The sequence below is a fragment of the Haemorhous mexicanus genome, chromosome 5 (assembly GCF_027477595.1).
Source record: "Haemorhous mexicanus isolate bHaeMex1 chromosome 5, bHaeMex1.pri, whole genome shotgun sequence".
Classification (NCBI taxonomy): Eukaryota; Metazoa; Chordata; class Aves; order Passeriformes; family Fringillidae; genus Haemorhous; species Haemorhous mexicanus.
In genome coordinates this window covers 38,095,823-38,108,655 of record NC_082345.1, presented here as the reverse complement: position 1 = coordinate 38,108,655, position 12,833 = coordinate 38,095,823, and the positions used below count along the sequence as shown (strand labels likewise).

Here is a 12,833-nt window from a genome sequence, read left to right as displayed (position 1 = left end):
CTTCAGCTTAAAATAATGGGGGAAAGTGTGTTTAAAAGTGACATTCAGGTTCTTTTCTATAGTTATAATACACCACTCTAGCAGACTATTGCATGCCTAGAGAGAAAATAAAAAATGCAAATTAAAAAGCATTTTTATTCTCTCACTAGCATTTCGATTTTTTTAAACTGTTCATCCACCAGTCCTTCATAAGCTGCTTGAATCTTTTACCTTCTTAGCTATTTCTGTGGGCTGGATCCTTCAAACTTGTCTTTCACTGACTGGTATCTCCCCTTGTTTGTTGCACAGTTTTTTCTCCTTGCGAAGGACCTGATGTATGTCTGAACACTTTCTTTAGGAACCTGTGGCATGCAGTTACCCTGAGATCACCTGTTTATAAGTTACCTCTGTTCAACATTCATTTTTCCCTTCTCTTCTGCTGTTTGCAGTTCAAAATGCAACTGTCATCTTTTCTCATTATCTGTTCTTCCAGTTTTCAAAAGAGTGTTTTAAATCAGTTTCGTGGAAATTCTCATTTTGTACATTTCAGATATTCTCATTGTCTGGCCTGTGTCACCCTTGCCATTCATTACTTTTTATATGTCAGTTTTGATGCACTTTGGCCATAATTTTCACTGTTGCTAATCCAGATCATTTAGAATTTAATGGGAGGTGTTCCATTCCACCTTGTAGCACTTGAATCCAATCTTTTATATATTTGTTTCTGAAGGAATAGAAGCTTTATAATTAAGTTATTTTCCCTTCAGACATTCTTTGTTGCTCTGCCCTCACATTCTACGAAATTCATTAGATCTTCTCATTCTCTGAAAATGAAATCTGATGTAAATGTCCATACATTTATTACTTTCCAGGACCTGCCACCAATTTAATTCTGACACCTTCTGAACACTGGAGGTTTCCTATAATTATTTGTATATGGCAAATGAAATTTCAATACATGTAAAATGCAAGGGTAGCCATGTTAAATTAGCACATTCTTTCTTTCTTTCCTTTTTTGTCAGATGATTGATAGCAAACCTATTATGAAGCGAGATATTCTTTCTTTGTTCCTGTTTATTCCTTAATAAATTCCTTCATACCAATGGGTGACCCAGTCTTTTCCTTGCACTTTTACATTCACTTAAGTCATAGTTTTATGTTTGTACTTACATTTTTTCCTTCTGTCAGTCCTTTTTATATCTATTATATCTAACTGTTTTCACAGACTGTGCAACAAATTTGATATTCTACATATGGTGATTTTCCAGGTGTCAGTTAATGAAATAGCATTACAGTTGGAAGCTGCTGTGAAGGAGATGACTTTGTCTCTGAATTTACCAAAAAAGCTCCAAAATAAAAATCCATATAAATTCCAAAGAAGCCCAGGCAGCGCTGTTTGGCAGTCATTGCCTGTGGAAAATAGATTAAATAGAAGTGAAAAAAAAGGGGTTTTTTAATATTTATAATTCACCAGACTTACAGGATTTTGTGTTTTGAAAATACTTAAGGGAAAATAGCTGAAGTGCTGATAGAATCTTTTGTATTTTCTTTATATTACAAAGCTCTTTACTATTTTAAAGTCAATGGGAAGACTGTACAAAATGCTTACAAATGTATTTTACTACTGTCAATAGAAACAGTTAACCATGTGGTAATTTTTTGAAGGTTCATAGCAATCCCAACCGTACGTTAGGATGTGTTACGAATGTGGACTTTCTGGAAACCTATGCAAAGATTCAAGAGATCATTAGCATAGATTTGAAGAAGTAAAAGCATCAGCATTTCTGTCTCCTCCATTTCCATTTCCTCTAGGAAAAAGCTTTATTACAGTTTTATTGTATCAAACTATGAAGTAGAATGGTGGCATATGATTCTGTGCAGGTACTCTGATATAATTCTGTTCTAGTATAAGATCATAAATGGTATGGAGATAAGGTCATAAAATTGTACAGTTGCTCCCTATGGGCCTAATCCTAGTTCTGGCAGCACACTGTAATCCACTTGTCTAATTTGTTCAGAGAAAAATAGTGAGGTTTAAAAGATGGCATTGTAGTTGTGCTACAGGTTAGGTTAAGCACAGTAGTGAAGTAGCACAGTGTCCCCAACCACAACACATCTAGTTACTGCTAGATATCCATTTTGTTTCTTTAAAGTTGTGGTTCATGTACTTCGTCATTAAATTCCACAAAATACCTGTACTACAATACTGAGACCAAAGCAGAAAAGCTATGGACTCTTTGTATTCTTTCTAATTAAAAGTCTCCGTATTCTGCAGGAACATAAATATTGATGCAAAACTGGGTTATCTGCATTTTGGTTTATGAGTTGTGAACAATAGGAAAATATTGAAAACATAACTTTACTTGTACCTTCAAGCATGAATCATTTGGACACAAACTGCTTGAATAAGATGCCAGAAGTTCAAAGAGCGGAAAAGAGAAAAATCCAAATAATTTAGAACAGATGACAGGGTATGAGCTAGAACTGCCTGAGCCATAGACATTTCCTCTTATGAATAAAAAAAAAAGAAAAAGTGTATTTATGTGTTAAATATATAATATTTATCTCTATTTTTATCTATTTTTTTTTATATTTACCTCTATTTGTAGATAATATACCTCTATCTATAAAATACGCATTCATTAATAACATTAATATAAATATTTAATGTTTAGTTATCTATGAATAAACAAATAGATATAGGTATAGATATATGTAGTTATATGGATACATACACATGGATATGGTCATATGGTAATTCACCAAGGCTGGACTAAAAAGGGAAAAGAAATGTCTGAAAAATGTTGTTTGTACAGAAAACCAAGGGGTTTTTTGATTTCTTCCTCAGTGTTCCTTGAAAGTACATTTGGGGATTCAGGGATCTTCTACCTGCCCAAGCTGTTTGGTAGGGTGAGGGCTTGGAAACTTTTGTTTCCTGCGGCATCTTTCCAGGCACACTTGGAATTTGGAGTCAGGTATACCTTAGAATGTTATCTCTTGTGCTTTTCAACCAGTAGGATTGTGAGCAGCCAAATAGGAAAAAAATAAAGAAAGATTTTTTGTTTTCATTTAATTTAAAAAAATTGAAAAAAATAGGTGCACAGGGCAACTGAGACCTTCTGGGCAAATTTTTACTTACATTAAAAAAGCATTCTTTTTAAACTAGTCTTTTCCAGAGAATTGTTCTAATACAAAAGTCTTGAACAGCTATGGAACTCATTTAGACTAGAGACTAAATGCACTTTGTAAGATCAAGAGCATATTAAAAGTCAAGTATGCCAGTAAGGAAGAAAGAGTTTGATTATGTTCTACAAAACCTTTCCCCTTTTTCTAATTTCAACATAGCGCATAGTTGGCATTTTAGAACCACCATGTGACTCCTAACCTTATAGGAAAATGACAGCGTGATGTAACATGATCCTGTTGATCCTTTGGAGGACTTAATAAAAAGTATTTGATACTCAGGGTGTCACTGCATGGGTTACTTTTTGAAGATGGAGGTTAAAATATATTTAGCTTGAAACCTCTTTTCAGGTTTATAGAAGGTTCATCCTTCAGCTTTATGAGTTAACCCACTTTCAAGGGCCTGCTTTTTTTCTGACATATTGTATGGCAACAAGATAGAGTTTCTGGTAGTTTGGTCCTGTGTCAAACAATCTGTTGCCTTCCTTCTGCATAGAATCATAGAATGATTTAGGTTGGAAAAGACCTCTAAGTTCATCAGGTCCTACTGCTATCCAGCACTGCCAAGTCCACCACTAGGACCTATCCCTAGTGCCACATAAAGTCATTTAATATTGTAGCCTACATTGATTTCCTAGTCTCTTCTACACCTTTTAGGACCATGTTGTGACTGTGCCATGCCTGCAAATGAATGGCCCCTGTCAGCTCCCCATCCTGATGGAACATGGTGCACAGGTCCCGTGGCACCATGCTGAGCCCTGGTTCCTGCAGCCACTCAGCACAATACAGACCTGGGGCTCTCCATCAGCACCTCAGGCTCAGCAACACCACTGCCCTTTCTTCTCCGCTACCTCTGTGCTGAACTGCCTTTCTGGGCAGTCTCAGGATGTTTATTCCATTTTCTCACAGCAAATGAAATTTCCCAATTGTCACCATTTCATGTCTGCTCTATTGACTAGTATTTCCCTGGTTTGTAAAACAAAATATTGATGACTTCCACCAGGAAGACAGAGTCCATATTATTTTCGCAGAGTCCAGATTATTTCTAAGATTTCAGGTGCCTATATGCCATTTTCCCTGTTTTGGACAGCATTTACTTCACTTCCCCTATGTGTTATTTGGAGGAGGAGAGTTTAGCATGATGTCTGCTCCTGTGTACATAGTGTAGATGATTGCTGATATGAGTATTATAACAGTGCAAAGGGTCTTGCAGAGCATGAGAAATGGTACTAAACAGATGAGAACAAGAAGCCTTAAAAATCCCCCTTTCCAACCCTCTGACAAGTAAATCCTTCCTTGTCTTGAATGCTGTAGCATTAAACTGGTACTGTCTGATATGTTAAGATCCATTTACTGACTTATTGCAGACACACACTTACTATATCATGGTGTGGATTTTTAAGCATTAAAAATAACTGTTTTAAGAAAAACAGTTTTCTTTTCCTCACTGGCAGTTACCCAGTAGGAGAGAGGGCAGTATGTAAGTATTTGTTCATACATTTAGAAGAGTGGGTAGGCTAAAGTCTAGTCTGAAACAGCATTGCAGTTCACATCCATGAAAGCGAGGGCAGCAACTGGGACATGCATCCATGGAAAGCTTTCATGGGCTCAGCACATCCAGAGCTAATTGACAAGGAAAACCTAAAGTCATTAGAACTTGATGTACCTGCTTTATGAATATAATTCTCTTTTTGCCTTTCTCTTTTCACATTACTTTGGAAAATAAATTTAATCAGTCACAGTGGAAGTCATGCTTTACAAATTGTGTTTTACTGAGATTGACACTTTCATCAGTGCCTGTCAAGCTTGTCTGGAAAGTTTGAAAGTAGTCTACAGGCTGATGTTTCATGAATTTGCTAGTGGATAGAGTCCCAAGTAACAGCCACAGAAGGGAAACATTCTAGCAAGCATTATCAGATAGGTATTTTATGTATTTATTGCTCTTGAAATATGTGGGCTAGTTTGTCAACACTGAGATTAAGGGTTTTGATCTTTCAGTTTACTCTTGAATGTATTGAGGTAGAAATGCTATGATACACTAAGGTACTGCAACCTACTCACTCTTTTTTCCCATCTTACTTTCTGTGTTGATTGTACTGTGTATCATTCCACCTTTTACAGCATAAATACACAAAGGTTTTATTTGACACCAATTTTTCTCACAAATCTCTTATTTTAGTCAACGCAGATAAACAGCGATTCATTTCTAGATTCCCTCATTTTAAGTATGTTGGAAAAAAGAAACATAAGAGAAAGATCTCATCAAAAGATGGACTATTATGCCAGGCATAAATGTAGCAAATTCAGTAAAACAACCTATGTCACATTTGCATCTTAAGTCCAGCCATTATTAAAAAATATAGCTGTAAGTGAAATATGATTCAATGTTGTAAAAACTAGATAGATAAAAATGCATAAAGTGTGATTATTATGAAATTATTTTGGTATTGTTATAAGTAATATATTATATTATTATAAGTGATATTATATACTATAATATCCACAGAAGCTATGGTCATATAAAATAGAAATTTTTCAGCATTACTCTGAAGATATATGTCAGAGAATTGAATGCTGCTTTTACATATTGAATGATTCCTTTCTGCCCTCTTAAGACTGAAGTACTCTTCTTACTTTTATGTTCATCATATGCAAATGTGCCTATTTTTTTGGCAAGGAACAGAGGCAGCTCTGAACCCTTTGTTCGGGTTTAATTTAGTAAAGTAGCAATAATCTCGCATCTCATTCCAGTCTCACATTGTCCCATGGTTTGTGCCTTCTTCTCACCCCTTTTCAGCACTGCAATGCTAAGGAAGGGAACACCTCTCTTACCTGACAGCTTCTCCCATCTGGTTTACACTCGGGTCTGGCTGCTTCAGTGGACTGGCAGAAATTGCTTAACATTGTTCTGGTAGACTCAACACCACCAGGTGCTTCTTAAAAGTTCTCCTAGTCTATAAAGTTGGGACTAGAGCACTGTGGTTTCTGCTGCTACTCAGAAGAATTGCTGGAAGATGCAGAACTCTGAGAAACAAAAGAAATCTGTGACTATCAGTGTTTCTGCTTCCTTAGTTCTCCATCACTTCTCTAACAATTCAAGGAATTTGATGATGTGGTTGCACCTGGCTTAGGCACCTCTCTACAGCCTTAGACTGTGTGGAATGCCAAAGGATGCACCTGTCTGTGAAACTGAAATTACCTAACAGAAAGCTGTACCTTGGCCATACATTTGACATATCCCCTATGCAAATGTCTAAAAGATTAGAGGAAATAATTTGCTGTCTAATCATGCTAGGTTGTTGGGTGTCAAAAGCAACATACAGCTTTTAGCCCTATAGCACAGTATGTTTTCTGTTGCAGAAATGCTACTTGGATGCCTTAATAGACAAAGGTGCACTTTGCTATGAATTCCACAGTGAGTCTAAGCACATGCCAAGACTTTCTTAATGCAGCCTCTGCTTCATTGCCTGGGTCATTGCATACATGACCTGTGCTGTAACAGTAATAAAAATTGTGACAGGGTGCTTCTTCCATATAGCTCTACTGTCAGGAGGGTCACCTTGCTTTAGTGGGATTTTTTCTGAGTCCACATTGAATTTGGTATAGCAAATCTGTTCCTAAGAGCCCTACTGTGAATCCAGTCAGGTTGCTGAGGAGACCAGTAGGAGTGTATTGATGCTTAGTGCATTTCATGGGAAACAAAACAGCGCAGTGTTTTGAAGTTCACATTCTGTGTGAATTGAGCTAAACTTCAGGAATTCAGTCACTGTGGAAATTGCACGTTTTTTCTATTGATAATTTCTAGCAAATGAGGCATTTTATAAAAATATCCATTATTTCATAACCTGTTCATTGCATCTCATAAAAATCTGCATGTTTACATTGTTTCATATTGTTGCCAGTTAATTTGCATATTTTATCCATGTTCGATTTGCATTCATTAACTCATCATTGCTGGTAAGTCTGTTCTTTCTATACATATTCAAAAAAATTCTTTAATTCAATTTCTCTGTTTCTTCTCATACAGTCTCACAGCCAGATATGCAACTCAGTCTAATCACAGTGGAATTGCAACCAGTCAAAAAAAGGCTTCTAGGTCAGTTAAATATCTCTAATTTATTGCTTGTTAGTGATACTCAAGCAAGTATATGCCCATTGATATTTTATCCTTTGGACTTAAGCAGACACTAAACAATGTGCAATTTTTGTTATGTGAGCAAGCTTTGGAATGATGAGCTTTGCCACAGAAAAGCCTTGTATTCTTTGGCTTTTGGCCAATTGGCTGATTTCTACTATATATTAGCAATATTTCTGGTTGTTGTGTATCCTGCATCTTTGTATTCTGCATGTAACATATTGGATGTGAAGGATTAGTTGGTGATTTTAGTGCTCTGTACTTTCTGGCTCAATTCCTGACTTTAGTCATGAGTGAAAAGAAGTTTGGGAGTCTGCCCCAGTTCCCACTAGATGTTTTGCATATATGGTTAACCCACCTGAAAGTCTGAGTTCACAGAGTCAAGTTTACACAGAAGCAAAATAGAGCAGAAAAAAAGAATGACTTCCAAGACTTCTGCTCCATCAAGAGTAGCCTGCACACAGTCCCCATGAATGAGAGGCTTTGTTTTGGCAGTGAATTTGACAGAGCTGTGTGTAAGAACTGACTTGTTTCAGATTTTGTCAGTACTTTTAGTCTGTCATTTCCATGAGCACTAAAATCTACAAGCCAGATTATAGAAGAAAGAAGCTGAGGTCTAAAGCTTACTCTTTTTTCTAGCTTTTTTTTTTCTTTTTTGAGGGGGGTTAATTAATGCGTTCATTAATTATACCTTTGCCCTACAGTTCATTGGTGAGACCAATGAACTCTAAGTTGCCCAATCTCCAATAAAGATTGCGTTTTGCAGTATAGAACACTAACACAATGCGTGTTGCTGGTGATAAGTTGAAATGAGCTATACCACAGTCCAGTTGCTTTGCACCTGCATTTATAGGTCTTCGTTTTCCTTATTGCTGATGCTCCTGTCTTGTCCACATTCAACCTGTCAAAGTTAACAGTCTTACTGTCTAATACTTTAAATCTGTGGCAGTGTTTCCGAAGCCTGTTCAGAGGTATGTGACTTGTCCCTTATTTGTTATGCTCTTCTTTGCATTTCCTTAGCTGCTTAACATGATTCTGCAAGAGCAGTTTAAAACCTGAATTCAATTATGAAAGTCAGCAGATGAGGTAAACTGGAAAGTGTGTAGAGAAAATGACCTCATCTATAATGTGCTTATTGTGGCAAGTTCTTGAATTCTGGCATGCAGAATATACGCAGAACTATTTTGTATTTTAACAGAACAGATGAGTTTCTAGTGTTGCACATGCCTTTTCATTGCTTTTGTCATTACCTTTGACAAATGGTCTCAGGGCTCTCACTGCCTGTCAAATTAGGGTAATGAGAAGGAGCAAATGGATTTTTAAGTTTGCTTTAGTGCATTCTTCAGGGAACAGAAGATCACTCGAATTCACGGGTCACGGTAAAGGTTAGCACGCGCAGCGCTGCAGAGCAGAGACAGTCTGCTCTGGGCTCGGCACCGAGACTAGCAGGGCAGGCTGGCAGCCAGAACCAGCCCTGAAAATAACCAGTGCATTAGTTCTCTCAGGTTTAAACTGGTGAAGAAAGAGACTATGGAGTTGTTTACATATGTTTGCAAATGAAAATGAAATTATTTGAACATTTCTGTATGCTAGTGCATTAAACAAACAAAAAAAGTTTTGAAAAAATCAAATGTTTCGTACTTTTTTGTAATGTGATTTTTTTTCCCCTTCCTTCTAATGCTGCTCTTTCATAATAAAGTGAAACAGAATTTGATAAGTCTGGTAGAATTTGCACTGCCATTATTAAAATCATTCCAAGAAGCAAGAAGCAGAAGAGAGATGCTCTTCTATGGCAAAAGCCTAAAACTGATTTGAGCAATTAATTTTATCTAAATTAAAAAAAAAAACCTAGTAAGCAGTGGGGATGCCCACAAAGGTGCTTCAGACAGTTTGGAGTAGGCATGTAGTAAGGAATCTGACAGCACAAAACAAATTTAAAAAGATGCAGGCTTACACATGCCAGAAACAGCAAGAATCTACATTTTTTTCCTTAGTATAGCCACATAGTAAGGTTCAGATGGTGGCAGCAAATACTAAGAAATGAACTGTATAGTCTACATTATATACTTCCATCTAAAAGATATAAATGCATGTGAATCGTCTAGATAAAAAAAGTCTTTACAATATTTTTCATTTAAAATAGTAAGGAGGAAGTGTTTTAGTCAATAGCTTTCTGAAAAATAACTGAAGACAGCTAAAAAGTCAGCTTTTATGCTAAACACAACTGTGAAAAATTTAATAGAGTAAGAGATACAAAATATTTCTTAACTATGTATTGCTGTGCTTGTTAATCTATTTCTTTAATATTTCCTCTCCAAAAAGTGACGTATTAGTAAAGGTTGATATTGCACTTTAATATTTGTTAGGGTGAATCTGTTTTAGCAATGTTAATGGCAAATGCAAAGCATCTTCTTACATGTCTTGTGACTCTAGAAAGCATCTTTTTTCCCTTTTGTGTGCATAAGGATAAGTTTAAATTTTCATTTGTGGAGTCTAACTAATTTGAATCCTCCTGTTTGTTGTTGCTTCCTGAATTCATTTGGTTTAGTTGGTTTAAAATTGTGATCTGATATTTGCACACTGTCTCCGCTATATGTTGTATTACATAAAATTAACAGATTTCTCACTGGTTCCTCACTGATTTTCTCACCATTTCAGGCTTCCAGGACCCTCAAGGGTGCCAGCTGCAGGCAGCAGTACCAAAGTCCAGGGAGCTTCCAATTTAAATCGGAGAAGTCAGAGCTTTAACAGCATTGACAAAAACAAGCCTCCACAATATGCAAACGGAAATGAAAAAGGTAAGGGATTAAAGTTACTAAATTTACACTCCCAGTAACACACAAGAAGAGGAAAAAAAAAAAAAGAATCTTCCACAAGGGTCAAAGAAGAGAATGTCATATTTAGACTTGGTAAGGAATACCTACAGGAATTGGGCCTGAATTAGGACTTGTCTTTCAGTTGGGATTTAAGTTCAGATTGAAAAACTTTCAGATGTTATAATCATATTTTATCAATCTTTGATGAAAATATCACAGGGTGACTTTAAAAAGTAAAAGTTTATCCTTATTGGATGCCTGCAGTTTTATTCCATATAAAAGTCTTCTCTTACCCAAAGGAATACTGCCATCATTTTCAGGGGACTTGGCATCTTAGCCTCTAACGGAGAAGAATCAGAACATTGTATTTGCATCAGAATGTTACATGTATCTATTCTTTCAGAACCTGACCTAGTGTGTTTAATACCGAATAAAGGATTGCAAGTGAAATGAAGTTTTGCAGGGATTTGGAGCAGCCATTGCGACAATGACCTGAATACCCTGGGTCTTTCTGTTTCTCTCACCCTGACTCTGTTTTCTTGGAAAATGTGCCTTTTCAGGCTTTATCTCAAAAAGAATAATGCAGAAATGCAGCTTTCTGAGTTGTGTAACTAATCCATCCCCTTCCTCCCCTTCTTTTTCCCTTTGTGTAATGAACAGCATTTTATTCATATCTCTGGGTTAGAAGCGAGTTGAAAATGATACAATATACATAGTACCCGTTTGCATCCTTGGGGTCTGTGGGAGGAACAAGTATGCAATGAATGTTCTTCATCCAAGCAACAGGCAGCTATCCAGATTTTTTTTACAAAACTCTGATGACCATGCTTTGCCCCTAGCTGTATCTGAAGATATAAAACCATCCTTTCAATAGTTATTCCTTTATTTTTACTATCAGGATAGAATGTTTCACGTAGTTCTGTAGTGGGTTTTATTTTATCAAGGAGTTGTTTGTGTCAAGACATCCAATCTAAAACTAGAAAAAGATCAGTGTGAAAACTGAGCACACACTGTATAATTCACAAATACAATAGTGAAGTTATGAAGCAGGAGATGTGACTACTTGAGTGAAGGTATGTACAGCAGTTTAGGTTTTAGAATTGCTTCATAATGTTGACATGTTTGCTACTGAAATACGTGAGAATGAAATGATTCAAGGCGAGACATGAATGTAGATAATAATATTCTTAGCTCATTACTTGGAAACTGTCTTTTGACTGCTAAGGCTTGCATTGCATTGTACATTTATGTGACTTTTTGCATGATGTATTTCTTTACTTCCCCATTTTTTACAGCAGACAATGAGAACCTTGATGAGGTTTTTACTGAAGTCACCGCTTGCAAGAGGATATGGGGTGGATTTTTTTTGTAAAGTAAATAAATTCATTTTACAGAAAAAGAACTAGTGGTGCATATCTACGGACTACTGTATTTTATATGTTTCCATGTGGGTTTCTTTTCCTATCAAAACAGCAGAATGGAGGAAAAAACATTAATTTTACATGATAATCAAAGATAAAGACAAGGTTTTTTTAGAGTATAAAGCAGAAGTTCTTTAGAGAAAATGACTGCTGCAAATGAAAGGGTAGAAAAGTGAAATTCTTTCATAATATCCTAAAAGAACAAAAGAACCTGTATTTGAGTATGCTGTGCTCTACTTTTCCTTAACAGAAAAACAACCATACCATGCTATATTTTAAACTTATACTTATTAGTATAATATTAATTACTATAGTGACTAATTTTTAAATATTACAGGTACTTTTTTGATATTTTTAAAAGTATTTTAGGATGTTCTGTAACTTTAGCTTTTTGAAGAATTTGTTTAGAAACAAACTTCAACCTTTACAATAGTAATAATATAAAATAATGCAAAACCCATCTTTTTAAAAAATACTGCTACTATACAGTAAGAAACGGATTGTTTTCCTACAGTGCAGCACAAATAATAGACCTTTTATTTAATTTTTATTTCTGATGCAGATGCTTGGAGCAAGATAATTTTACCAGCTTTTTTTGAATACATGCACAGTCCATATACCCTAATTTCTAAAACAAAGAGATGACTTGTGCTAATTAAATATCTGTTTGCTATTGGGACCATCAAACCTCTTCAAGGACAGACCACTGTTGTTCTGTTCCCTGCTGTACACCTTCCTGTATGTGCAATAAGGAGACCTCAGAAAATATATACACCATAAGATTTTTTGGTTTTAATCCAGTTGTAAGTAGTACTTGCAATCCATTCCTGCATAACACGGTCCCTCATTCACAGTGGGGAATGGATATGTAGTCACAGAGTTAAAGGAGACCTGAAGGTGATCCAAAAGAAGTGATAGAATACTAAATACTCTTATTTAGTATTCCATTATTTAGTCTCTCATTAATGTGATCTCCTTTGGACATTGCTTAGGGAGAAGTTGAACTCAGTAAGAAACCTAGCTCCCCTGAGCAAATGCAGGTTTGCTCTTTGTGAAGCAGAGCAGTTCTCACCGACAGACCCGATCCATTGTGTCACACCAGCAACTGTGTATAGATCTGGTTGAGTCTAAAACACAGAATGCACCAGGACATTAAACAAGCCATTAACTGAAACTTGATTGTGGAGCTTTACAGCAATGCCTTTTCTTTTGCTCTTTTTCTTTTTTTTTTTTTTGCCCTTTCTTTTTTTTTTTTTTTTTTTGCCGGACTTTGCAGCTCACGGATCAATTTCAAAGAGC

At 36.0% G+C, this 12,833-nt stretch overlaps 1 protein-coding gene across 7 annotated transcripts in view; it reads left to right on the top strand.

Moving 5' to 3' along the window:
• The window catches only part of NAV3 (neuron navigator 3), a 249,998-nt gene that overhangs the window by 105,543 nt on the left and 131,622 nt on the right, over nt 1-12,833 (top strand). For 6 of the 7 annotated variants that reach the window (XM_059846869.1, XM_059846870.1, XM_059846868.1 and 3 more), the window contains exons 6-7: nt 7,190-7,258; nt 9,956-10,095. In XM_059846869.1, the coding sequence (XP_059702852.1) occupies nt 7,190-7,258; nt 9,956-10,095 (209 nt within the window). The remainder of the gene's footprint in view (nt 1-7,189; nt 7,259-9,955; nt 10,096-12,833) is intronic. The other variant, XM_059846871.1, reaches the window with a different exon arrangement.